The 26,530-nt window shown below is 49.2% G+C and overlaps 2 protein-coding genes across 2 annotated transcripts; one reads left to right on the forward strand and one right to left on the reverse strand.

Annotated features, from left to right (window-relative positions):
• Window positions 1–3,340: 3,340 nt before the first annotated feature.
• On the forward strand, window positions 3,341–10,180 carry LOC138674456 (uncharacterized). The gene is made up of 4 exons (XM_069762296.1): window positions 3,341–3,506; window positions 3,591–3,735; window positions 3,816–4,595; window positions 10,138–10,180. The coding sequence occupies exons 1-4, from the start codon at window positions 3,365–3,367 to the stop codon at window positions 10,178–10,180; spliced, it is 1,110 nt and encodes a 369-aa protein (XP_069618397.1). The 5' UTR covers window positions 3,341–3,364.
• Window positions 10,181–10,992: 812 nt separating this feature from the next.
• Window positions 10,993–13,463, reverse strand: LOC138673952 (uncharacterized). The gene is made up of 4 exons (XM_069761966.1): window positions 13,329–13,463; window positions 12,796–12,911; window positions 12,528–12,674; window positions 10,993–12,139 (listed from the first exon to the last, which is right to left on the reverse strand). The coding sequence occupies exons 1-4, from the start codon at window positions 13,410–13,412 to the stop codon at window positions 11,221–11,223; spliced, it is 1,266 nt and encodes a 421-aa protein (XP_069618067.1). The 5' UTR covers window positions 13,413–13,463; the 3' UTR covers window positions 10,993–11,220.
• Window positions 13,464–26,530: the final 13,067 nt, after the last annotated feature.

Below are 26,530 nucleotides of genomic sequence, written 5' to 3' on the forward strand. Positions count from 1 at the left end.
ACAAATTTGGAATTGACGTGTTCAGAAAGGTCTGACCAATCAAAATGTCAAATAATCTGATTGGTAAGGGTATGTGCACACGTTCAGGTTTTTTTGCGTTTTTTTCGCGTTTTTAACGCAATAAAATCGCGATAAAAACGTGAAAAAAAAGCTAACATAAGGCTCCCAATCTTTTGTATTGAATCCGCAAAAATTGTGCCAATGTAGCGTTTTTTTCCGCAAAAAAAACGAATTGCGGAAAAAGAAGCAACATGTTCATTATTTTTGCGGAATCGCTGATTTCCCGCATGCATTGACTTGTATTGAAACGCTAGAAATCCGCAATCATATTAAAATTTGCGGATTTCTAGCGTTTATTTCCTGAAAAACTACAGGAAGTGACATGCCATCTATCCCATCATGCCATTCATGCCCATCCCATAATCCAGGAAGAGGAAACTCACCATTCCCGTCTTCCTGTATTATGGCTGCCGACATGGAGGGGTATGATCGGATGAGGCTGGATGTGGTGCAGATGATAAGTGTGGTAAGTGTGTGTGTATATGTGTATATATGTGTGTGTATGTGTATATATGTGTGTGCGCGTGTGTTCGGACAGCGGCCGATGAGACTAGTCTCATCGGCCGATGTCTGCTCCCTCCAAGTCGTTGCAGCAGGCTCAGCTCGATGGGAGCAGTATTTCCCATCGAACTGTCCCTGCTGCAATGTACTATTTCCCCCATGAAATGTCCCCTATGGTCATTGGTGAACAGTGGTTACGGGCCCATTCCCCTAATAAACTTAGTTATATACCCCTATTCTCCCCTAAACTTAATTGTCATTGGTGGCCAGTGTATGATCATTGGTGGCCAGTGTATAATTATTTACATTGGTGGCTAGTGTATTAACATTGGTGGCCAGTGTATGATCATTGGTGGCCAGTGTATAATTATTTACATTGGTGGCCAGTGTTTAATAATTATCATTGGTGGCCAGTGGAACGGATATGTAAATTATTATTTATTTTCATTGGTGGACAGTGGAATAAATAATAATAAAAAGTACAATTTCATTGGTGGCCAGTGGTTACCTTATAATTACCTGTCCCCGGCGATCGCCACCTAAAATAAAAAAAAATAAAAAAAACCCATACTCACCTAAACGCCCAATTCCACGATTCCCTTGTCATAAAAAATTAAAATAACAAACCACAACGTATACCTACCCTCCGCAGCATCCAATTAAACGATTGTCCCACGATGATCTGGAGTTTAGAGCAGCCACATAACATGCGGCTGCTCTAAACCGCGGCCGCCGATACAATGAACGGGATCGTAAAGCGATCCCGTTAATTGTATACCGAGTTCTCCCGAACGCAGCTCGCGCTGTTCGGGGGAACTAGTTCGGCAGTCACTGCAGCTGCGCGGACTCTCCGGCTGACCGGAGGTGAACTCTGGAGCGTGGGAAAATTTTCCCATGCTATCAGTTCATCTCCGTTCAGCCGGTGAGGCTGCGCAGAGATGATATATGTCATCTGCAGTAATGTTTACAATGGGACAGGTGCAATTGCACCTGTTCCATTGTAAACCATTTTTTTTTTAACCCTTCCAATACCCAAATAATAAAATATGGTCAAAAACTCTGTGTCTTTATTTCATTAATACACTACGTGGCTGGGCAATATACGAAATTGATGGGCAATATACTACGTGGCTGGGCAATATACTACGTGAATGGGTAATATACTACGTGGATGGGCAATATACTACGTGGCTGGGCAATATACTACGTGAATGGGTAATATACTACGTGGATGGGCAATATACTACGTGGCTGGGCAATATACTACGTGAATGGGTAATATACTACGTGGATGGGCAATATAGTATGTGAATGGGTAATATACTATGTGGATGGGCAATATACTACGTCAATGGGTAATATACTACGTGAATGGGTAATATACTACGTGGATGGGCAATATACTATGTGGCTGGGCAATATACTACGTGGCTGGGCAATATACAAAATGGATGGGCAATATACTATATTTTGTATATTGCCCATCCACGTAGTATATTGCCCATCCACATAGTATATTGCCCATTTACGTAGTATATTACCCATTCACGTAGTATATTGGCCATCAACGTAGTATATTCCACGTAGTATATTGCCCATCCACGTAGTATATTGCCCATTCACGTAGTATATTGGCCATCCACGTAGTATATTCCACGTAGTATATTGCCCATTCACGTAGTATATTGCCCATTCACGTAGTATATTGCCCATCCACGTAGTATATTGCCCATCCACGTAGTATATTGCCCATTCACGTAGTATATTGGCCATCCACGTAGTATATTCCACGTAGTATATTGCCCATCCACGTAGTATATTGCCCATTCACGTAGTATATTGGCCATCCACGTAGTATATTCCACGTAGTATATTGCCCATCCACGTAGTATATTGCCCATTCACGTAGTATATTGGCCATCAACGTAGTATATTCCACGTAGTATATTGCCCATTCACGTAGTATATTGCCCATCCACGTAGTATATTGCCCATCCACGTAGTATATTGCCCATCCACGTAGTATATTGCCCATTCACGTAGTATATTGGCCATCCACATAGTATATTCCACGTAGTATATTGCCCATCCACGTAGTATATTGCCCATTCACGTAGTATATTGGCCATCAACGTAGTATATTCCACGTAGTATATTGCCCATTCACGTAGTATATTGCCCATCCACGTAGTATATTGCCCATCAACATAGTATATTCCACGTAGTATATTGCCCATTCACGTAGTATATTGGCCATCCACGTAGTATATTCCACGTAGTATATTGCCCATCCACGTAGTATATTGCCCATTCACATAGTATATTGGCCATCAAAGTAGTATATTCCACGTAGTATATTGCCCATTCACGTAGTATATTGCCCATCCACGTAATATATTGCCCATCCACGTAGTATATTGCCCATTCACGTAGTATATTGGCCATCAACGTAGTATATTCCACGTAGTATATTGCCCATCCACGTAGTATATTGCCCATTCACGTAGTATATTGCCCATTCACGTAGTATATTGCCCATTCACGTAGTATATTGGCCATAAACGTAGGGCAATATACTACGTGGAATATACTACGTGGATGGGTAATATATAGTACGTGGATGGGCAATATACTTCATGGCTGGCCAATATACTAAGTGCCTGTGCAATATACTACGTGGCTGATCACTATGTTATGTTGCTGCGATGTATGCTACTATATCTAAAATATGCAAATGTACATAACCGTGTATTTATTGTTGGCCACAATTAATTTCAATTTTTTTTACTTGTTGTCCTTTTTTATGAAGATTGAACAACACCCTGAGGTCTGGGACCGGTCAAGTGAAAAGTACAAGGGGGCAAAACGTGATGCCTGGCCCAAAATAGTAACCGCTCTCTTTCCAGAGTGGCCGAATCTCCCAACACAGCAGCAAACACAGATTTGTAAGTATAAATTTATTTCCTTTTTTTAAAAAAAGTAAGAAGAATGGATTTGTAATGTTTTATTTAAAAATTTTAAATTTGCAGTGGGCGATGTGAAGACGAGATGGCGGTCTGTCACAGACAGATATCTTAAATCACTCAAGACTCCGAGTGGCAGCTCGCCGCCAAGGAAGAGGGTGCCCTATGGAGACCAGCTGAAGTTCATATTGGGAAGCCGGAGTTTGAGGAGGTAGATAATATAAAGAAATAGTGTTGCTTGACGTAATGATTTGTATTTTTGTAACCGGTGTTTTATTTTTGGGTCTGCAGAACAGAAAGCAACATCTCTGCCCAAACACCTCCGGACCTTACCGATGGTGACACCACGGTGGACAGTATTGGAGAGGAAGTAGAAGACAGCATAATGAACAGCCAAGAATCTCCGGGGAACATGTCTTTGTCCGGAAGGTCACCCGAAATAAGTGATTCCCTTGGAGAACATGACGTTGCAGCAAATACCACAACTTCTACTTCCTCTGACGCTGGTGCAAACTCTGGTGGCGGTGTGTCGAGGCACATGGGGAGGGGGGCTGCTTCTGTCCGTCCCGTGGCAGTGAAAAGACCGGTGCAAAAGAAGACCAAACAAGGTCAAATTATAGAACAATTAACGAGTAAAACGCTCAATCTTCTTGATAATTCTTCTAAGCAAGATGAGCATGACAAATTTGGGTCATTTTTGGCAGACCGTGTTAGAACACTGCCACGGGACAAGCAGCAAATGTTCGTTACAGCTGTCAATTGTCTGTTAATGGCAATTGATGACACACCAACCCTACCCCCTGCTCCACAAGTAATGACGGGTATTTTCAACGTTTTCAGCAACCCCATTATGCCTCCACCACCACCACCACCACCACCAGCTGCTGCATCGCAGCGTTACGGACAGGCGGCAACATACAGGGCCAATCAAGTAGATGCGTACAGTGGCCATACACCTGTACCTAGTTCAACTGGCCATCGTTCCAGTATGCCCAATAGCAGTGTCTACTCCCAACCTGACTTATTTAACCCCTTCAAGACCCAGCCTATTTTGACCTTAAAGACCTTGCCGTTTTTTGCAATTCTGACCAGTGTCCCTTTATGAGGTAATAACTCAGGAACGCTTCAACGGATCCTAGCGGTTCTGAGATTGTTTTTTCGTGACATATTGGGCTTCATGTTAGTGGTAAATTTAGGTCAATAAATTCTGCATTTATTTGTGATAAACACGGAAATTTGGCGAAAATTTTGAAAATTTCGCAATTTTCACATTTTGAATTTTTATTCTGTTAAACCAGAGAGATATGTGACACAAAATAGTTAATAAATAACATTTCCCACATGTTTACTTTACATCAGCACAATTTTGGAAACAAAATTTTTTTTTGTTAGGAAGTTATAAGGGTTAAAATTCGACCAGCGATTTGTCATTTTTACAACGAAATTTACAAAACCATTTTTTTTAGGGACCACCTCACATTTGAAGTCAGTTTGAGGGGTCTATATGGCTGAAAATACCCAAAAGTGACACCATTCTAAAAACTGCACCCCTCAAGGTACTCAAAACCACATTCAAGAAGTTTATTAACCCTTCAGGTGCTTCACAGCAGCAGAAGCAACATGGAAGGAAAAAATGAACATTTAACTTTTTAGTCACAAAAATTATCTTTTAGCAACAATTTTTTTATTTTCCCAATGGTAAAAGGAGAAACTGAACCACGAACGTTGTTGTCCAATTTGTCCTGAGTACGCTGATACCTCATATGTGGGGGTAAACCACTGTTTTGGCGCACGGCAGGGCTTGGAAGGGAAGGAGCGCCATTTGACTTTTTGAATCAAAAATTGGCTCCACTCTTTAGCGGACACCATGTCACGTTTGGAGAGCCCCCGTGTGCCTAAAAATTGGAGCTCCCCCACAAGTGACCCCATTTTGGAAACTAGACGCCCCAAGGAACTTATCTAGATGCATAGTGAGCACTTTGAACCCCCAGGTGCTTCACAAATTGATCCGTAAAAATGAAAAAGTACTTTTTTTTCACAAAAAAATTCTTTTAGCCTCAATTTTTTCATTTTCACATGGGCAACAGGATAAAATGGATCCTAAAATGTGTTGGGCAATTTCTCCTGAGTACACCAATACCTCATATGTGGGGGTAAACCACTGTTTGGGCACATGGTAAGGCTCGGAAGGGAAGGAGCGCCATTTGACTTTTTGAATGAAAAATTATTTCCATCGTTAGCGGACACCATGTCGCGTTTGGATAGCTCCTGTGTGCCTAAACATTGGCGCTCCCCCACAAGTGACCCCATTTTGGAAACTAGACCCCCCAAGGAACTAATTTAGATGCCTAGTGAGCACTTTAAACCCTCAGGTGCTTCACAAATTGATCTGTAAAAATGAAAAAGTAATTTTTTTTCACAAAAAAATTCTTTTCGCCTCAATTTTCTCATTTTCACATGGGCAGTAGGATAAAATGGATCATAAAATTTGTTGGGCAATTTCTCCCGAGTACGCCGATACCTCATATGTGGGGGTAAACCACTGTTTGGGCACTCGGCAGGGCTCGGAAGAGAAGGCGTGCCATTTGACTTTTTGAATGGAAAATTAGCTCCAATTGTTAGCGGACACCATGTCGCGTTTGGAGAGCCCCTGTGTGCCTAAACATTGGAGCTCCCCCACAAGTGACCCCATTTTGGAAACTAGACCCCCCAAGGAACTTATCTAGATGCATATTGAGCACTTTAAACCCCCAGGTGCTTCACAGAAGTTTATAACGCAGAGCCATGAAAATAAAAAATAATTTTTCTTTCCTCAAAAATGATTTTTTAGCCTGGAATTTCCTATTTTGCCAAGGATAATAGGAGAAATTGGACCCCAAATATTGTTGTCCAGTTTGTCCTGAGTACGCTGATACCCCATATGTGGGGGTAAACCACTGTTTGGGCGCACGGCAGGGCTCGGAAGGGATGGCACGCCATTTGGCTTTTTAAATGGAAAATTAGCTCCAATCATTAGCGGACACCATGTCACGTTTGGAGAGCCCCTGTGTGCCTAAACATTGGAGATCCCCCAGAAATGACACCATTTTAGAAACTAGACCCCCAAAGGAACTAATCTAGATGTGTGGTGAGGACTTTGAACCCCCAAGTGCTTCACAGAAGTTTATAACGCAGAGCCATGAAAATAAAAAAAAAAATTATTTTCTCAAAAATGATCTTTTAGCCTGCAATTTTTTATTTTCCCAAGGGTAACAGGAGAAATTGACCCCAAAAGTTGTTGTCCAGTTTCTCCTGAGTACGCTGATACCCCATATGTGGGGGTAAATCACTGTTTGGGCACATGCCGGGGCTCGGAAGTGAAGTAGTGACGTTTTGAAATGCAGACTTTGATGGAATGCTCTGTGGGCGTCACGTTGCGTTTGCAGAGCCCCTGATGTGGCTTAACAGTAGAAACCCCCCACAAGTGACCCCATTTTGGAAACTAGACCCCCAAAGGAACTTATCTAGATGTGTGGTGAGCACTTTGAACCCCCAAGTGCTTCATAGAAGTTTATAATGCAGAGCCGTGAAAATAATAAATATGTTTTCTTTCCTCAAAAATAATTATTTAGCCCAGAATTTTTTAATTTTCCCAAGGGTAACAGGAGAAATTTGACCCCAATATTTGTTGTCCAGTTTCTCCTGAGTACGGTGATACCCCATATGTGGGGGTAAACTACTGTTTGGGCACATGCCGGGGCTTGGAATTGAAGTAGTGACGTTTTGAAATGCAGACTTTGATGGAATGCTCTGCGGGCGTCACGTTGCGTTTGCAGAGCCCCTGATGTGCCTAAACAGTAGAAACCCCCCACAAGTGACCCCATTTTGGAAACTAGACCCTGAAAGGAACTTATCTAGATGTGTGGTGAGCACTTTGAACCCCCAAGTGCTTCATAGAAGTTTATAATGCAGAGCCGTGAAAATAATAAATACGTTTTCTTTCCTCAAAAATAATTATTTAGCCCAGAATTTTTTATTTTCCCAAGGGTTACAGGAGAAATTGGACCCCAAAAGTTGTTGTCCAGTTTCTCCTGAGTACGCTGATACCCCATATGTGGGGGTAAACCACTGTTTGGGCACACGTCGGGGCTCAGAAGGGAAGTAGTGACTTTTGAAATGCAGACTTTGATGGAATGGTCTGCGGGTGTCACGTTGCGTTTGCAGAGCCCCTGGTGTGCCTAAACAGTAGAAACCCCCCACAAGTGACCCCATTTTAGAAACTAGACCCCCCAAGGAACTTATCTAGATATGTGGTGAGCACTTTGAACCCCCAAGTGCTTCACAGACGTTTACAACGCAGAGCCGTGAAAATAAAAAATCATTTTTCTTTCCTCAAAAATTATGTTTTAGCAAGCATTTTTTTAGATTCACAAGGGTAACAGGAGAAATTGGACCCCAGTAATTGTTGCGCAGTTTGTCCTGAGTATGCTGGTACCCCATATGTGGGGGTAAACCACTGTTTGGGCACACGTCAGGGCTCGGAAGTGAGGGAGCACCATTTGACTTTTTGAATACGAGATTGGCTGGAATCAATGGTGGCGCCATGTTGCGTTTGGAGACCCCTGATGTGCCTAAACAGTGGTAACCCCTCAATTCTACCTCCAACACTAACCCCAACACACCCCTAACCCTAATCCCAACTGTAGCCATAATCCTAATCACAACCCTAACCCCAACACACCCCTAACCACAACACTAACCCCAACACACCCCTAACCCTAACCACAACCCTAATTCCAACCCTAACCCTAAGGCTATGTGCCCACGTTGCGGATTCGTGTGAGATATTTCCGCACCATTTTTGAAAAATCTGCGGGTAAAAGGCACTGTGTTTTACCTGCGGATTTTCCGCGGATTTCCAGTGTTTTTTGTGCGGATTTCACCTGCGGATTCCTATTGAGGAACAGGTGTAAAACGCTGCGGAATCCGCACAAAGAATTGACATGCTGCGGAAAATACAACGCAGCGTTCCCGCGTGGTATTTTCCGCACCATGGGCACAGCGGATTTGGTTTTTCATATGTTTACATGGTACTGTAAACCTGATGGAACACTGCTGCGAATCCGCAGCGGCCAATCCGCAGCCAAATCAGCACCGTGTGCACATAGCCTAATTCTAAAGGTATGTGCACACGCTGCGGAAAACGCTGCGGATCCGCAGCAGTTTCCCATGAGTGTACAGTTCAATGTAAACCTATGGGAAACAAAAATCGCTGTGCCCATGCTGCGGAAAAACTGCACGGAAACGCAGCGGTTTACATTCCGCAGCATGTCACTTCTTTGTGCGGATTCCGCAGCGGTTTTACAACTGCTCCAATAGAAAATCGCAATTGTAAAACCGCAGTGAAATGCGCAGAAAAAAACGCGGTAAATCCGCCATAAATCCGCAGCGGTTTAGCACTGCGGATTTATCAAATCCGCAGCGGAAAAATCCGCAGAGGACCAGAATACGTGTGCACATTCCTAACCCTAACCCTAGCCCTAACCCTAACCCTAACCCTACCCCTAACCCTACCCCTAACCCTACCCCTAGCCCTACCCCTAACCCTACCCCTAACCCTACCCCTAACCCTACCCCTACCCCTAACCCTACCCCTAACCCTAACCCTATTCTAACAGTGGAAAAAAAAAAAATTCTTTATTTTTTTATTGTCCCTACCTATGGGGGTGACAAAGGGGGGGGTAATTTATTATTTTTTTTATTTTGATCACTGAGATAGATTATATCTCAGTGATCAAAATGCACTTTGGAACGAATCTGCCGGCCGGCAGATTCGGCGGGCGCACTGCGCATGCGCCCGCCATTTTGGAAGATGGCGGCGCCCGGGAGAAGACGGACGGGACCACGGCTGGATCGGTAAGTATGATAGGGTGGGGGGGGACCACGGGGGGGGGGGGATCGGAGCACGGGGGGAGGAATCGGAGCGCGGGAGGGGTGGAACGGAGCGCGGGGGGCGTGGAACGGAGCACGGGGGGACTGGAATGGAGCACGGGGGGGTGGAACGGAGCACGGGGGGGGGGGTGGATCGGAGTGCAGGGGGGGTGATTGGAGCACGGGGGGAGCGGGCACGAGCACGGGGGGGAGCGGAGCACTGGACGGAGGGGAGCCGGAGCAGTGTACCGGCCAGATCGGGGGGGTGGGGGGGCGATCGGAGGGGTGGGGTGGGGGCACACTAGTATTTCCAGCCATGGCCGATGATATTTCAGCATCGGCCATGGCTGGATTGTAATATTTCACCCGTTATAATGGGTGAAATATTACAAATCGCTCTGATTGGCAGTTTCACTTTCAACAGCCAATCAGAGCGATCGTAGCCACGAGGGGGTGAAGCCACCCCCCCTGGGCTAAACTACCACTCCCCCTGTCCCTGCAGATCGGGTGAAATGGGAGTTAACCCTTTCACCCGATCTGCAGGGACGCGATCTTTCCATGACGCCGCATAGGCGTCATGGGTCGGAATGGCACCGACTTTCATGACGCCTACGTGGCGTCATGGGTCGGGAAGGGGTTAATGATATGGGCTACCAACCGGAATACCATCAATTTTGAGTTTTGATATCTCATCCTATTTCAGTAGAGACGGGAGTGTATTGAATGTTAAACCGTTGAGTTCATGACCAAATCTTACAAAAGTTCTTTAAAGGGAACCTGTCACCACGAAAATCGCGGGTGAGGTAAGCCCACCGTCATCAGGGGCTTATCTACAGCATTCTGTAATGCTGTAGATAAGCCCCCGATGTTATCAGAAAAAGACGTTATGTTATACTCAACCACAGGCGGTCTCGCTGCTGGTCAGGTCAGATTGGCATCTCCGGTCCACTGCGGCGCCTCCTATCTTCTTTCCATGAAGTCCTCTTCTGATCTTCAGCCACGGCTCCGGCGCAGTCGTACTTTGCTCTGCCCTGTTGAGGGCAGAGGATAGTACTGCAGTGCGCAGGCGCCGGAAAGGTCAGAGGCACGGCGCCTGCGCACTGCAGTACTATCCTCTGCCCTCAACAGGGCCGAGCAAAGTACACCTGTGCTGGAGCCGTTGCTGAAGATCAGAAGAGGAAGTCATGGAAAGAAGATAGGAGGCGCCGCAGTGGACCGGAGACGCCAATCTGACCTGACCAGCAGCGAGAGCGCCTGTGGTTGAGTATAACATAACGTCTTTTTCTCCTTTTTCTGATAACATCGGGGGCTTATCTACAGCATTACAGAAGTGGGCTTACCTCACCCGTGATTTTTGGGGTGACAGGTTCCCTTTAAGTTTTGTTATAAAATGTAAGTTCATATACATTAAAAAAAGTTTCTTTAATGTAATTAATTTTTCTTTTACTTTATTAAAAAAAATTATTTTAACTACTCAGATTTCTTATTATCATAAAAATAAGAAGCTCGGAAATGGGATCTGATTAAGCAACGGTAAACAATAACAACATGGAAACGATTATTGTTTAAATAATATTTTTTATTTATTAGCAATGTTTACAATTAGATTAATTAAAAAGGGGCCTTGGTAGATAGGGATTTGGCGACGGTTGATAGGGATTACGCCTCACATTTTCACAGGTGTTAGCATCTGTGCCGTACAGACTGGTTCATTAGTGGATAGGGTTCAGCCGTCATATGTTCTGTGCTGTTATATCTCACGTCCAGTCTTGGGCCTTGATTCTGTTTAGGCATCAGATCTTCTCTGCAGTTCTGGCAGCTCAACACCGGCACAAGAGTATTGCCAGTGCACGGCACCTTCAGGACTCATGAAGTAGTCTGCAAAGGTTTCTCTCACACGCACACCCGTTTTACATTGCCTTCCTTGACCAAAGTTGTCCACTGCATCTAATTCTGACACCTGTAATTCCTCAACTACCTCAGTGCTGTATTCCCGAGCATAGTTGTGGAGCACACAGCATGCCTTTATCACAGTGTCCACGGTCTCCGGATCTAACTGGATGGCAGTGTGAAAGATCCTCCACCGACTACACATGATCCCGAAGGTACATTCCACATATCTTCGTGCACGGCTCAGCCTATAATTAAAAATCCTCCGCCGGTCATCCAGTGCTCTTCGTGGGTATGGGCGCAGCAGGTGGGGCTTCAAGGGAAATGCCTCATCCGATACCATCACAAAGGGTACTGGATGTGTGGAACCTGGCAAAGGTCTAGGGGCTGGGAGCGTGCCGCCATCTCGAAGAATTTGAAGTCCAATCTGTGATAATTGCAACACCCGAGAATCCCCAGTACTACCATAGGCACCAACGTCGATGGCAACAAACTTGTAATGTGCGTCAGCCACCGCCATCAAGACCACTGAAAAATACTTCTTATAATTAAAGAAGCGTGATCCTGATCTTGGTGGCTTTAGCACTCTCACATGTTTGCCATCAACAGCACCTACGCAGTTGGGGAAATTGGCCACAGTTTGAAAGCCTGCTGCAACCTGCAGCCAAGTCTCCTCGGTTGGGCAAGGCATCACGATGGGCCGCAACTTCTGCCAGATGACGGTACATGTGCACCGTACAATTTGCGAGATGGTCGATTTGCCAACCCTAAATTGGAGGTGCAGGGATGTGTAGCTCTCTCCTGTGGCTAAAAACCTGAAGAAAGAAAAAAAAAATTTAGAAAACCTACCAACACAAATTGTGTTGCAAGATAAAACATCCACATCATGGCCACTAGCGTTATGGGGACACAGGCAGCATTGCAGCAGCATTATGAGGGAAACAGGGTGCACTCGCAGCATTGGGGCAGCATTATGAGGTAAACGGTACACTCGCAGCATTGGGGCAGCATTATGAGGGAAACGGTGCACTCGCAGCATAGCGGCAGCATTATGAGGGAACCGGTGCACTCGCAGCATTGCGGTAGCATTATGAGGGAAACTGGCAGCATTATGGGGGCACTCGCAGCATAGCGGCAGCATTACGGATTAAACAGGCAGCATTTGTGGCAGCATTTAGGGGTGCACTAGCAGCAAGGCCTTACCGCAAGGTGATGAGCAGCCTTTCTTCTGCAGAGATCGCTCTTCGCATGACCGTATCTTCGTAAGTGAGGTGTGGACCAAGAAGAATTAGAAGACGATCAAATGCCTCAATGGAAAGACGGCAAAACTGAGAAAATTTATCTGGAAAGCTGAAAATAAAAAGGAACATAAAACTTTAATTTTAAACACACACATAATGTATGTTGTATATATCAAAAAAAGGTACAAAGAAACACAGCTGTCAATATACCATTTCTCACTATATCTTACCTCCTTAAATCACGATAAAGAACATGGAAGTGTCCCTTTTCCTCCCGTTCATGAATGATGGGATGAACCCACATCCTTTTTTGCCGTCTGCTATCCCTTCTTCTCCGCGATTGCTCCTATGGGAGAATATAGTATGTGTTATTACATGGAACTGTACAACACATGTTATACAGCTGGCAAGGCTGGGTTCACATTGCGTTCCCCCAGTCCGTTTTGACGGACTTCGTAACACCGCTGCATAATGCGGTGAAACGTAGTCTGCTAGCGCCACCATTGACTCCTATGTCTGACATCACTAGCCATGTGCCGTCATTTGAGTGACGGTCGGACCTCTAGACTCTGACTGCAGCGTTTCCGTGTCTGTCACTGCTAGCGCAGATGTAGCTAGCAGATGCTCCATCTGCGTTAGTGATGTGCCAAAGTCAGCACTTGCGTTGCAGCAGACCGTGAACGTATGTGTTGAACGGGCTGCTGTACACATTGTGAACCCAGCCTAATACGGAAAGTTTTCACATCTAATGACATTTTCTTACCAGCTCGCTGTAGTGGTGCAGCAAAAGTAGTGCCGTATGCAACAGTAGGCAGTTCTGTTCTGGAGTTAGACGATGGTGCGCCATCTTGAATTCAACAAGGAAGCTAAATGGTGAAGAGGGGTTGGACCAGGAAATGAACTCATGGGTTTTTTTTTTTTTTCAACCAACTTTATCTGCTGTAAAAAACGCATAAAAAACGCACAAAAAACGCATGTAAAAAAACGCATAAAAAACGCACAAAAAATGCATGCGGTTTTCCTGGGAGTGGTGCCAATTTCTCCTCAGGAAAATCTCAGGAAAATTCTGCACAAAAAACCTGACGTGTGCACATAGCCTAAACGGCATAACGAGAAAAAAACTTGAAACACCATAATGACTTTTTTTTTGGTCGCCGCAACATTGCAATAAAGGCCGGGATCACACACGCGAGAAATACGTCCGAGTCTCGCATGGTAATACCCGGCATTGCCACTGTCACTCAGGAGCGGAGCGTGCGGCCGCATGTATTGCTATGCGGCCGCACTCTCCGCTCCTGAGTGACGGCGGCAATGCCGGGTATTACCATGCGAGACACGGACATATTTCTCGCATGTGTGATCCCGGCCAAAATGAAATAAAAGGTGATCAAAACATGGTATCCACGCCAAAATGGCATAAGGACGTCCCGCCAAAACAAAAAAAATTCCCAACGGCGATGTGGATGGAAAAATAAATAAGTTATGGGAAGGAAATTTTTTTTTTTTAAAAAAAAAAAGGAAAACCGCCCGAGGGTTAAAACACTCCTAGGTGCATGCATGGAAAAAATCTGTGGTTGTCTGATCTACAAAAATGATCACCAGTAAATAAAACGGGACGCAGAAGAGATTGGCGCAGAATATTGTACACACTGGGATTAAGGGGAAAATTCTTGCATATAAATGTCACATATAAATAAATGTGTAATCAGATGTCATATTTAGTCTGCGGCTCAATATTACTGCAAAAAAAGCACATGACAGGATTCATATATATCTATATACAATAAAGGTCCTTCTATCTACTGGGATTTAGCATTCGTATATAGAGCAGGATAAATCCAAGTCGGCTAAAGGACCTGGTCCCTCTGACAACCAGGAAATAGCGGACTCTGTGTGAGGCCGGTTTCACACGTCAGTGGCTCCGGTATGTGAGGTGACAGTTTCCTCACGTACCGGAGCCACTGACACACGTACACACATTAAAATCAATGCATCTGTGCAGATGTCATTGATTTTTTGCGGACCGTGTCTCCATGTGCCAAACACGGAGACATGTCAGTGTTCGTGGGAGCGCACGGATTACTCGGACCCATTAAAGTCAATGGGTCCATGTAAAACACATACAGCACACGGACGTTGTCCGTGTGCCGTGCAGTGGACAGCGCTACATTAAGCGCTGTCCCCCCCACTGTTGCTGAATCCGCCATTCATATCTTCCCTGCAGCAGCGTTTGCTGTAGAGAAGATATGAATAATAGTGTGTAAAATCCAGATCCAGGTCCCCACCCCCCTCCCACCCCCTGTGCGCCCCCCCCACTGTGATTAAAATACTCACCCAGCTCCCGGCTCCCTCGCAGCGTCCTGTCCTGGCCGCACCTTGTACTGTATGAGCGGTCACGTGGGGCTGCTCATTTACAGTAATGAATATGCGGCTCCACCCCTATGGGCGGTGGAGCCGCATATTCATTACTGTAAATGAGCGGCCCCACGTGACCGCTCATACAGTACAAGGTGCGGCCAGGACAGGACGCTACGAGGGAGCCGCGAGCTGGGTGAGTATTTTAATCACAGCGAGGAGGGGCGCACAGGGGTGGGGACCTGGATCTGGATTTTACACACTATTATTCATATCTTCTCCACAGCAAACGCTGCTGCAGGGAAGATATGAATGGGGCTTCAGCACAATGCAGGGGACAGCGCTAAACTTTAGCGCTGTCTCTGGCACGGTGCATGTGGTACCCAGTGGGCACACGTGTGCCACACTGATGTGCTACAGAAACGCACCAGCACACGGACACAGATAATTCCGGTACCGATTTTTCCGGTACCGGAATTATCTGGACGTGTGAGACTGGCCTGAGAAAGCTAAATCCCAGTGCACAGAGGGACCTGGTCCTTTAACCTACTAGATCTAGTATTAAAACACTCACAGGCACCTGGACCTTTAGCCGACTGGGATTTAGCTTTCTCACAGAGAGCAGGCTAAATCCAAGTCGGCAGAAGGATTAGGTCCATTTGGCCAATAGTTATAGTATTGACCCCTTCACAACGCATGATGTAGTTACGTCATATATCATAAAAATATAAGAAAAAAAAAATATCACTTTTGCTCCATTTAAAAAAAATAAATTGGAAATTTGGAATTGACGTGTTCAGAAAGGTCTGACCAATCAAAATGTAAAATAATCTGATCAGTAAACGGCACAAAGAGAAAAAAACTCGAAACGCCATGATGACTTTTTTTGGTTGCCAGAACATTGCAATAAAATGAAATAGGAGGTGATCAAAACATGGTATCCGCGCCAAAATGGTATCAATAAGAACGTCCCGCCAAAATAAAAAAAAAAATACCAAAAGGCGATGTGGATGAAAAAATAAGTTATGGGAAGGAAAAAAAATGTTAAAAAATGGAAAATGGCCTGAGGGTTAAAACACTCCTAGGTGCATGCATGGAAAAAATCTGTGGTTGTGTAATCTACAAATATGATCACCAGTAAATAAAATGCTACGCGGATCAGATTGGCGCAGAATATTGTACACACTGGGATTAAGGGGAAAATTCTTGTGTATAATTGTCACGTATAAATAAATGTGTAATCAGATGTCATATCTAGGCTGCAGCTCAAAAAATGACATGACAGTATTGATATATATCTATATACAATAAGTGTCATTCTATCTACTGGGATTTAGCATTCTTATATAGAGCAGGATAAATCCAAGCCGGCTAAAGGACCTGGTCCCTCTGCCAACTAGGAAATAGCCGACTCTGTGTGAGAAAGCTAAATCCCAGTGCACAGAAGGACCAGGGCGTTTAGCCGACTGGGATTTAGCCACAACCGTATACTCAGTACCAATCAGCTGCTCTTGTCTAGACTGGTGCTGAGCCTTAGAGGGATGACGTCACGGGAAGAGCGGAGTCTCTACAGTGCAGAGCTTCCACTCAGTTCCAAGCACGCATGCGCGGGCGTTCGCCCGCTGTCAATGACAAAGTTGACATTGCTCCTGCTCCTTCTACACGCCTCCTACATAACTGCCCCTGCGCATGCGCCAGCATCTACCCACGGCCATGACAACTGGTGATCACCCACGTGATACGGTACTGAAGATGACGCACTTCCGGTGTCACGTGTCCACCCGCGCTCTATAAATACCTGCCACGTGCATCGTCATGCTGGCTAAAAGCGCGCCAATCGTACGTCAGAGCAAGGTAAGAGCTGTTGTACGCCGTGATTGGGTTGGGAAGCTTGACATTTCTCTATGGCCCGTTGCCAGCTTCCATCATGCATTCAACTGTATCAGCGTGATGCTTGCCCCCACAGATGAAATCCATGATGGAGGAGAGCTTCCGGTGACGTCTATGCACGTCAGTCATTGCGCGCCACACTATTGAGGAGAAGCGGGGAAATGGGGGATAGGAGAGCAATGTGTTTTTTTATTTTTATTACTTCATTGTGTTCTCTACCTGGAAGGCGGTGTGTGTAGGTTCTGCAGTGTGCACTGTGTGTAGGTTCTGCAGTGTGCACTGTGTGTGGCTCTGCAGTGTGTACTCCGTGTGCGTGGGGTCTCTGCATTGTGTTCTTCCTTAAGCCTTAGTATTTTGCTCTGGGGGAGGGCTGTACATTAGCTCTGCAGGGAGCCCCGTATTGCTGGCTCTGCATTGTGTACTGTGTGGGTCGGGGACGGCTCTGTGGGGACCCTCTGCATTCATTATGCCCCACGCTGCTGAGGAGCAGGGGGGAGGGATAGGTGAGAATTGTACTTAACTTATTTTTTAAACTGTGTTTACAACTGTGCCACGGCTACCTTGTTCATTATGTCTATATGCAGTGGGGGCTCTGCTAAAAATGTCTATGCCCCGTGGGGGCTTCTGCTAAATATGTCTATGTGCCGTGGGGGCTTCTGCTAAATATGTCTATGTGCCGTGGGGGCTTCTGCTAAATATGTCTATGTGCCGTGGGGGCTTCTGCAAAATGTCTATGCCGTGGGGGCCTCTGTTAAAAATGTCTGCGCTGTGGGGGCTCTGTTAAAAATGTCTGCGCTGTGGGGGCTCTGTTAAAAATGTCTGCGCTGTGGGGGCTCTGTTAAAAATGTCTGCGCTGTGGGGGCTCTGTTAAAAATGTCTGCGCTGTGGGGGCTCTGTTAAAAATGTCTGCGCTGTGGGGGCTCTGTTAAAAATGTCTGCGCTGTGGGGGCTCTGTTAAAAATGTCTGCGCTGTGGGGGCTCTGTTAAAAATGTCTGCGCTGTGGGGGCTCTGTTAAAAATGTCTGCGCTGTGGGGGCTCTGTTAAAAATGTCTGCGCTGTGGGGGCTCTGTTAAAAATGTCTGCGCTGTGGGGGCTCTGTTAAAAATGTCTATGCGCTGTGGGGGCTCTGTTAAAAATGTCTAAATGCTGTGGGGGCTCTGTTAAAAATGTCTGCGCTGTGGGGGCTCTGTTAAAAATGTCTGCGCTGTGGGGGCTCTGTTAAAAATGTCTGCGCTGTGGGGGCTCTGTTAAAAATGTCTGCGCTGTGGGGGCTCTGTTAAAAATGTCTGCGCTGTGGGGGCTCTGTTAAAAATGTCTGCGCTGTGGGGGCTCTGTTAAAAATGTCTGCGCTGTGGGGGCTCTGTTAAAAATGTCTATGCGCTGTGGGGGCTCTGTTAAAAATGTCTAAATGCTGTGGGGGCTCTGTTAAAAATGTCTAAATGCTGTGGGGGCTCTGTTAAAAATGTCTAAATGCTGTGGGGGCTCTGTTAAAAATGTCTAAATGCTGTGGGGACCCTCTGCATTGCCTGCGCTCTGTGGGGGGGACCCTCTGCATTGCCTGCGCTATGTGGGGGGTTATAAAACCTTGTCCATGGTTTGGGATTTTACCATCATTTAAATTACCAAATTAATTTGTTTTTAAAATTGTATTAGAACATATTATGGCCTGAATAAAACATTTTAGCCATGAACAGCTTGTCTGTTTTCTATTGCTTATATTTTAATCTGTATGGGAAATGCTGTGTTGACAGGTAAGTCAGGTAAGAGGACAGAAGTGCATGCTCATTTGGAGCATGGAGTTGTGTAGTGGCTCCTCACTTTTCTACAAAGTATCAAGTCCTAAATGTTCAAGTACAGAGCAGAGGGTTGAAAACTAGCTCTTCATTCCTATGGGTGCCTCACCATTTACACAAAGTTAGCCATCACTTGTGCCCCTTCCTTATGCCTGGTTTAAACTAGTGCCTCTGTCTACTACCTAGCCAGCATTTGAGCCTCAGCCTTATGCTCAGCCAGCACTTGTGCTCCTGCCTTATGCTCAGCCAGCACTTGTGCCCCTGCCTTATGCCTAGCCAGCACTTGTGCCGCTGCCTTATGCCTAGGCAGCACTTGTGCCCCTGCGTTATGCCTAGCCAGCACTTGTGCTCCTGCCTTATGCCCAGCCAGCACTTGTGCCCCCGCCTTATGCCTAGCCCGCACTTGTGCCCCTGCATTACCTGCGCTCTGTGGGGGGACCCTCTGCATTACCTGCGCTCTGTGTGGGGACCCTCTGCATTGCCTGCGCTCTGTGTGGGGACCCTCTGCATTGCCTGCGCTCTGTGTGGGGACCCTCTGCATTGCCTGTGCTCTGTGGGGGGACCCTCTGCATTGCCTGCGCTCTGTGGGGGGACCCTCTGCATTGCCTGCGCTCTGTGGGGGGACCCTCTGCATTGCCTGAGCTCTGTGGGGGGACCCTCTGCATTGCCTGCGCTCTGTGTTGGGACCCTCTGCATTGCCTGCGCTCTGTGTTGGGACCCTCTGCATTGCCTGCGCTCTGTGTTGGGACCCTCTGCATTGCCTGCGCTCTGTGGGGGGGGACCCTCTGCATTGCCTGCGCTCTGTGGGGGGGGACCCTCTGCATTGCCTGCGCTCTGTGGGGGGGGGGGACCCTCTGCATTGCCTGCGCTCTGTGGGGGGGGGACCCTCTGCATTGCCTGCGCTCTGTGGGGGGGGACCCTCTGCATTGCCTGCGCTCTGTGGGGGGACCCTCTGCATTGCCTGCGCTCTGTGGGGGGACCCTCTGCATTGCCTGCGCTCTGTGGGGGGACCCTCTGCATTGCCTGCGCTCTGTGGGGGGACCCTCTGCATTGCCTGCGCTCTGTGGGGGGACCCCTCTGCATTGCCTGCGCTCTGTGGGGGGACCCCTCTGCATTGCCTGTGCTCTGTGGGGGGGGGGACCCTCTGCATTGCCTGCGCTCTGTGGGGGGGGGGGACCCTCTGCATTGCCTGCGCTCTGTGGGGGGGGGGGACCCTCTGCATTGCCTGCGCTCTGTGGGGGGGGGACCCTCTGCATTGCCTGCGCTCTGTGGGGGGGGGGGACCCTCTGCATTGCCTGCGCTCTGTGGGGGGGGGGGACCCTCTGCATTGCCTGCGCTCTGTGGGGGGGGGGGACCCTCTGCATTGCCTGCGCTCTGTGGGGGGGGACTCTACATTGCCTGCGCTCTGTGGGGGGGACCCTCTGCATTGCCTGCGCTCTGTGGGGGGGACTCTGCATTGCCTGCGCTCTGTGGCGGGGGGGGGGGACCCTCTGCATTGCCTGCGCTATGTGGGGGTTATAAAGCCTTGTCCATGGTTTGGGATTTTACCATCATTTAAATTACCAAATTAATTTGTTTTTAAAATTGTATTAGAACATATTATGGCCTGAATAAAACATTTTAGCCATGAACAGCTTGTCTGTTTTCTATTGCTTATATTTTAATCTGTATGGGAAATGCTGTGTTGACAGGTAAGTCAGGTAAGAGGACAGAAGTGCATGCTCATTTGGAGCATGGAGTTGTGTAGTGGCTCCTCACTTTTCTACAAAGTATCAAGTCCTAAATGTTCAAGTACAGAGCAGAGGGTTGAAAACTAGCTCTTCATTCCTATGGGTGCCTCACCATTTACACAAAGTTAGCCATCACTTGTGCCCCTTCCTTATGCCTGGTTTAAACTTGTGCCTCTGTCTACTACCTAGCCAGCACTTAAGCCTCAGCCTTGAGCCTAGCCAGCACTTGTGCTCCTGCCTTATGCCCAGCCAGCACTTGTGCTCCTGCCTTATGCCCAGCCAGCACTTGTGGCCCTGCCTTATGCCTAGCCAGCGCTTGTGGCCCTGCCTTATGCCTAGCCAGCGCTTGTGGCCCTGCCTTATGCCTAGCCAGCGCTTGTGGCCCTGCCTTATGCCTAGCCAGCGCTTGTGGCCCTGCCTTATGCCTAGCCAGCGCTTGTGGCCCTGCCTTATGCCTAGCCAGCGCTTGTGGCCCTGCCTTATGCCTAGCCAGCGCTTGTGGCCCTGCCTTATGCCTAGCCAGCGCTTGTGGCCCTGCCTTATGCCTAGCCAGCGCTTGTGGCCCTGCCTTATGCCTAGCCAGCGCTTGTGGCCCTGCCTTATGCCTAGCCAGCGCTTGTGGCCCTGCCTTATGCCTAGCCAGCGCTTGTGGCCCTGCCTTATGCCTAGCCAGCGCTTGTGGCCCTGCCTTATGCCTAGCCAGCGCTTGTGGCCCTGCCTTATGCCTAGCCAGCGCTTGTGGCCCTGCCTTATGCCTAGCCAGCGCTTGTGGCCCTGCCTTATGCCTAGCCAGCGCTTGTGGCCCTGCCTTATGCCTAGCCAGCGCTTGTGGCCCTGCCTTATGCCTAGCCAGCGCTTGTGCCCCTGCCTTATGCCTAGCCAGCGCTTGTGCCCCTGCCTTATGCCTAGCCAGCGCTTGTGCCCCTGCCTTATGCCTAGCCAGCACTTGTGCCCCTGCCTTATGCCTAGCCAGCACTTGTGCCCCTGCCTTATGCTTAGCCAGCACTTGTGCCCCTGCCTTATGCCTAGCCAGCACTTGTGCCCCTGCCTTATGCCTAGCCAGCACTTTTGAGCCCCTTGCATTATTGTTTTTTTTGTCTTAAACTAAATGTTGGTTATGTACACAGGGCAGGCTTTACGCTCTTCGCTCTTGTCCCGTCTGAATGCACATGCACGACTGTAATTGGGGACGAAGGCATTACCCATTTACGGAGGACAGACAAGATGTGCCTGGTCGCTTGGAGCATGGGGGTTATGGAGTGGCTCCGCACTGTACAACAAAGTACAGAGTAGAGGGGTGAAAGCTAGCTCTTCACCCCTAAGGGTGCCTATCCCTTTATGCAAAGAGTGCAAAGAGTTAGCCGTATGCATTATGTGTAGCCAGCACTTGTACCCCTGCCTTATGCCTAGCCAGCACTTGTGCCCCTGCCTTATGCCTAGCCAGCGCTTGTGGCCCTGCCTTATGCCTAGCCAGCGCTTGTGGCCCTGCCTTATGCCTAGCCAGCCCTTGTGCCCCTGCCTTATGCCTAGCCAGCGCTTGTGGCCCTGCCTTATGCCTAGCCAGCGCTTGTGGCCCTGCCTTATGCCTAGCCAGCGCTTGTGGCCCTGCCTTATGCCTAGCCAGCGCTTGTGGCCCTGCCTTATGCCTAGCCAGCGCTTGTGGCCCTGCCTTATGCCTAGCCAGCGCTTGTGGCCCTGCCTTATGCCTAGCCAGCGCTTGTGGCCCTGCCTTATGCCTAGCCAGCGCTTGTGGCCCTGCCTTATGCCTAGCCAGCGCTTGTGGCCCTGCCTTATGCCTAGCCAGCGCTTGTGGCCCTGCCTTATGCCTAGCCAGCGCTTGTGCCCCTGCCTTATGCCTAGCCAGCGCTTGTGCCCCTGCCTTATGCCTAGCCAGCACTTGTGCCCCTGCCTTATGCTTAGCCAGCACTTGTGCCCCTGCCTTATGCCTAGCCAGCACTTGTGCCCCTGCCTTATGCCTAGCCAGCACTTTTGAGCCCCTTGCATTATTGTTTTTTTTGTCTTAAACTAAATGTTGGTTATGTACACAGGGCAGGCTTTACGCTCTTCGCTCTTGTCCCGTCTGAATGCACATGCACGACTGTAATTGGGGACGAAGGCATTACCCATTTACGGAGGACAGACAAGATGTGCCTGGTCGCTTGGAGCATGGGGGTTATGGAGTGGCTCCGCACTGTACAACAAAGTACAGAGTAGAGGGGTGAAAGCTAGCTCTTCACCCCTAAGGGTGCCTATCCCTTTATGCAAAGAGTGCAAAGAGTTAGCCGTATGCATTATGTGTAGCCAGCACTTGTACCCCTGCCTTATGCCTAGCCAGCACTTGTGCCCCTGCCTTATGCCTAGCCAGCGCTTGTGGCCCTGCCTTATGCCTAGCCAGCGCTTGTGGCCCTGCCTTATGCCTAGCCAGCCCTTGTGCCCCTGCCTTATGCCTAGCCAGCGCTTGTGGCCCTGCCTTATGCCTAGCCAGCGCTTGTGGCCCTGCCTTATGCCTAGCCAGCGCTTGTGGCCCTGCCTTATGCCTAGCCAGCGCTTGTGGCCCTGCCTTATGCCTAGCCAGCGCTTGTGGCCCTGCCTTATGCCTAGCCAGCGCTTGTGGCCCTGCCTTATGCCTAGCCAGCGCTTGTGGCCCTGCCTTATGCCTAGCCAGCGCTTGTGGCCCTGCCTTATGCCTAGCCAGCGCTTGTGGCCCTGCCTTATGCCTAGCCAGCGCTTGTGGCCCTGCCTTATGCCTAGCCAGCGCTTGTGCCCCTGCCTTATGCCTAGCCAGCGCTTGTGCCCCTGCCTTATGCCTAGCCAGCACTTGTGCCCCTGCCTTATGCTTAGCCAGCACTTGTGCCCCTGCCTTATGCCTAGCCAGCACTTGTGCCCCTGCCTTATGCCTAGCCAGCACTTTTGAGCCCCTTGCATTATTGTTTTTTTTGTCTTAAACTAAATGTTGGTTATGTACACAGGGCAGGCTTTACGCTCTTCGCTCTTGTCCCGTCTGAATGCACATGCACGACTGTAATTGGGGACGAAGGCATTACCCATTTACGGAGGACAGACAAGATGTGCCTGGTCGCTTGGAGCATGGGGGTTATGGAGTGGCTCCGCACTGTACAACAAAGTACAGAGTAGAGGGGTGAAAGCTAGCTCTTCACCCCTAAGGGTGCCTATCCCTTTATGCAAAGAGTGCAAAGAGTTAGCCGTATGCATTATGTGTAGCCAGCACTTGTACCCCTGCCTTATGCCTAGCCAGCGCTTGTGGCCCTGCCTTATGCCTAGCCAGCGCTTGTGGCCCTGCCTTATGCCTAGCCAGCCCTTGTGCCCCTGCCTTATGCCTAGCCAGCGCTTGTGGCCCTGCCTTATGCCTAGCCAGCGCTTGTGGCCCTGCCTTATGCCTAGCCAGCGCTTGTGGCCCTGCCTTATGCCTAGCCAGCGCTTGTGGCCCTGCCTTATGCCTAGCCAGCGCTTGTGGCCCTGCCTTATGCCTAGCCAGCGCTTGTGGCCCTGCCTTATGCCTAGCCAGCGCTTGTGGCCCTGCCTTATGCCTAGCCAGCGCTTGTGCCCCTGCCTTATGCCTAGCCAGCGCTTGTGCCCCTGCCTTATGCCTAGCCAGCGCTTGTGCCCCTGCCTTATGCCTAGCCAGCGCTTGTGCCCCTGCCTTATGCCTAGCCAGCGCTTGTGCCCCTGCCTTATGCCTAGCCAGCGCTTGTGCCCCTGCCTTATGCCTAGCCAGCGCTTGTGCCCCTGCCTTATGCCTAGCCAGCGCTTGTGCCCCTGCCTTATGCCTAGCCAGCGCTTGTGCCCCTGCCTTATGCCTAGCCAGCGCTTGTGCCCCTGCCTTATGCCTAGCCAGCGCTTGTGCCCCTGCCTTATGCCTAGCCAGCGCTTGTGCCCCTGCCTTATGCCTAGCCAGCGCTTGTGCCCCTGCCTTATGCCTAGCCAGCGCTTGTGCCCCTGCCTTATGCCTAGCCAGCGCTTGTGCCCCTGCCTTATGCCTAGCCAGCGCTTGTGCCCCTGCCTTATGCCTAGCCAGCGCTTGTGCCCCTGCCTTATGCCTAGCCAGCGCTTGTGCCCCTGCCTTATGCCTAGCCTGCGCTTGTGCCCCTGCCTTATGCCTAGCCTGCGCTTGTGCCCCTGCCTTATGCCTAGCCAGCACTTTTGAGCCCCTTGCACTATTGTTTTTTTGTCTTTAGCTTCATGTTGGTTATGCACACAGGGCAGGCTTTACGCTCTTCGCTCTTGTCCCGTCTGAATGCACATGCACGACTGTAATTGGGGACGAAGGCATTACCCATTTACGGAGGACAGACAAGATGTGCCTGGTCGCTTGGAGCATGGGGGTTATGGAGTGGCTCCGCACTGTACAACAAAGTACAGAGTAGAGGGGTGAAAGCTAGCTCTTCACCCCAAAGGGTGCCTATCCCTTTATCCAAAGAGTTAGCCGTATGCCTTATGTGTAGCCATCACTTGTGCCCCTGCCTTATGCCTAGCCAGCACTTGTGCCCCTGCCTTATGCCTAGCCAGCGCTTGTGCCCCTGCCTTATGCCTAGCCAGCGCTTGTGCCCCTGCCTTATGCCTAGCCAGCGCTTGTGCCCCTGCTTTATGCCTAGCCAGCACGTGTGCCCCTGCCTTATGCCTAGCCAGCACGTGTGCCCCTGCCTTATGCCTAGCCGGCGCTTGTGCCCCTGCCTTATGCCTAGCCTGCGCTTGTGCCCCTGCCTTATGCCTAGCCTGCGCTTGTGCCCCTGCCTTATGCCTAGCCTGCGCTTGTGCCCCTGCCTTATGCCTAGCCTGCGCTTGTGCCCCTGCCTTATGCCTAGCCTGCGCTTGTGCCCCTGCCTTATGCCTAGCCTGCGCTTGTGCCCCTGCCTTATGCCTAGCCTGCGCTTGTGCCCCTGCCTTATGCCTAGCCTGCGCTTGTGCCCCTGCCTTATGCCTAGCCTGCGCTTGTGCCCCTGCCTTATGCCTAGCCTGCGCTTGTGCCCCTGCCTTATGCCTAGTCTGCACTTGTGCCCCTGCCTTATGCCTAGCCAGCACTTGTGCCCCTGCCTTATGCCTAGCCAGCACTTGTGCCCCTGCCTTATGCCTAGCCAGCACTTTTGAGCCCCTTGCATTATTGTTTTTTTGTCTTTAGCTTCATGTTGGTTATGCACACAGGGCAGGCTTTACGCTCTTCGCTCTTGTCCCGTCTGAATGCACATGCACGACTGTAATTGGGGACGAAGGCATTACCCATTTACGGAGGACAGACAAGATGTGCCTGGTCGCTTGGAGCATGGGGGTTATGGAGTGGCTCCGCACTGTACAACAAAGTACAGAGTAGAGGGGTGAAAGCTAGCTCTTCACCCCTAAGGGTGCCTATCCCTTTATGCAAAGAGTGCAAAGAGTTAGCCGTATGCCTTATGTGTAGCCATCACTTGTGCCCCTGCCTTATGCCTAGCCAGCACTTGTTGCCCTGCCTTATGCCTAGCCAGCACTTGTTCCCCTGCCTTATGCCTAGCCAGCACTTGTGCCCCTGCCTTATGCCTAGCCAGCACTTGTGCCCCTGCCTTATGCCTAGCCAGCACTTGTGCCCCTGCCTTTTGCCTAGCCAGCACTTGTGCCCCTGCCTTATGCCTAGCCAGCACTTGTGCCCCTGCCTTATGCCTAGCCAGCACTTGTGCCCCTGCCTTATGCCTGGCCAGCACTTGTGCCCCTGCCTTATGTTTGGCCAGCACTTGTGCCCCTGCCTTATGCCTAGCCAGCACGTGTGCCCCTGCCTTATGCCTAGCCAGCAGTTGTGCCCCTGCCTTATGCCTAGCCAGCACTTGTGCCCCTGCCTTATGCCTAGCCAGCACTTTTGAGCCCCTTGCATTACTGTTTTTTTGTCTTTAGCTTCATGTTGGTTATGCACACAGGGCAGGCTCTACGCTCTTCGCTCTTGTCCCGTCTGAATGCACATGCACGACTGTAATTGGGGACGAAGGCATTACCCATTTACGGAGGACAGACAAGATGTGTCTGGTCGCTTGGAGCATGGGGGTTATGGAGTGGCTCCGCACTGTACAACAAAGTACAGAGTAGAGGGGTGAAAGCTAGCTCTTCACCCCTAAGGGTGCCTATCCCTTTATGCAAAGAGTGCAAAGAGTTAGCCGTATGCCTTATGTGTAGCCATCACTTGTGCCCCTGCCTTATGCCTAGCCAGCACGTGTGC

Source organism: Ranitomeya imitator, chromosome 4 (genome assembly GCF_032444005.1).
Source record: "Ranitomeya imitator isolate aRanImi1 chromosome 4, aRanImi1.pri, whole genome shotgun sequence".
NCBI classification, from domain to species: Eukaryota; Metazoa; Chordata; class Amphibia; order Anura; family Dendrobatidae; genus Ranitomeya; species Ranitomeya imitator.

Excerpts from the sequence above, each read along its gene's own strand:
- LOC138674456 (XM_069762296.1), top strand. The coding sequence starts at position 3,365 with ATGAAGATTGAACAACACCCTGAGGTCTGGGACCGGTCAAGTGAAAAG. Across the intron at positions 3,507-3,590 it reads ACAGCAGCAAACACAGATTT|TGGGCGATGTGAAGACGAGA; the intron begins GTAAGTATAAAT and ends TTAAATTTGCAG. Across the intron at positions 3,736-3,815 it reads GGAAGCCGGAGTTTGAGGAG|AACAGAAAGCAACATCTCTG; the intron begins GTAGATAATATA and ends TTGGGTCTGCAG.
- LOC138673952 (XM_069761966.1), bottom strand. The coding sequence starts at position 13,412 with ATGGCGCACCATCGTCTAACTCCAGAACAGAACTGCCTACTGTTGCAT. Across the intron at positions 12,675-12,795 it reads CTTTATCGTGATTTAAGGAG|CTTTCCAGATAAATTTTCTC; the intron begins GTAAGATATAGT and ends TTTTATTTTCAG. Across the intron at positions 12,140-12,527 it reads AGGCTGCTCATCACCTTGCG|GTTTTTAGCCACAGGAGAGA; the intron begins GTAAGGCCTTGC and ends TTCTTTCTTCAG.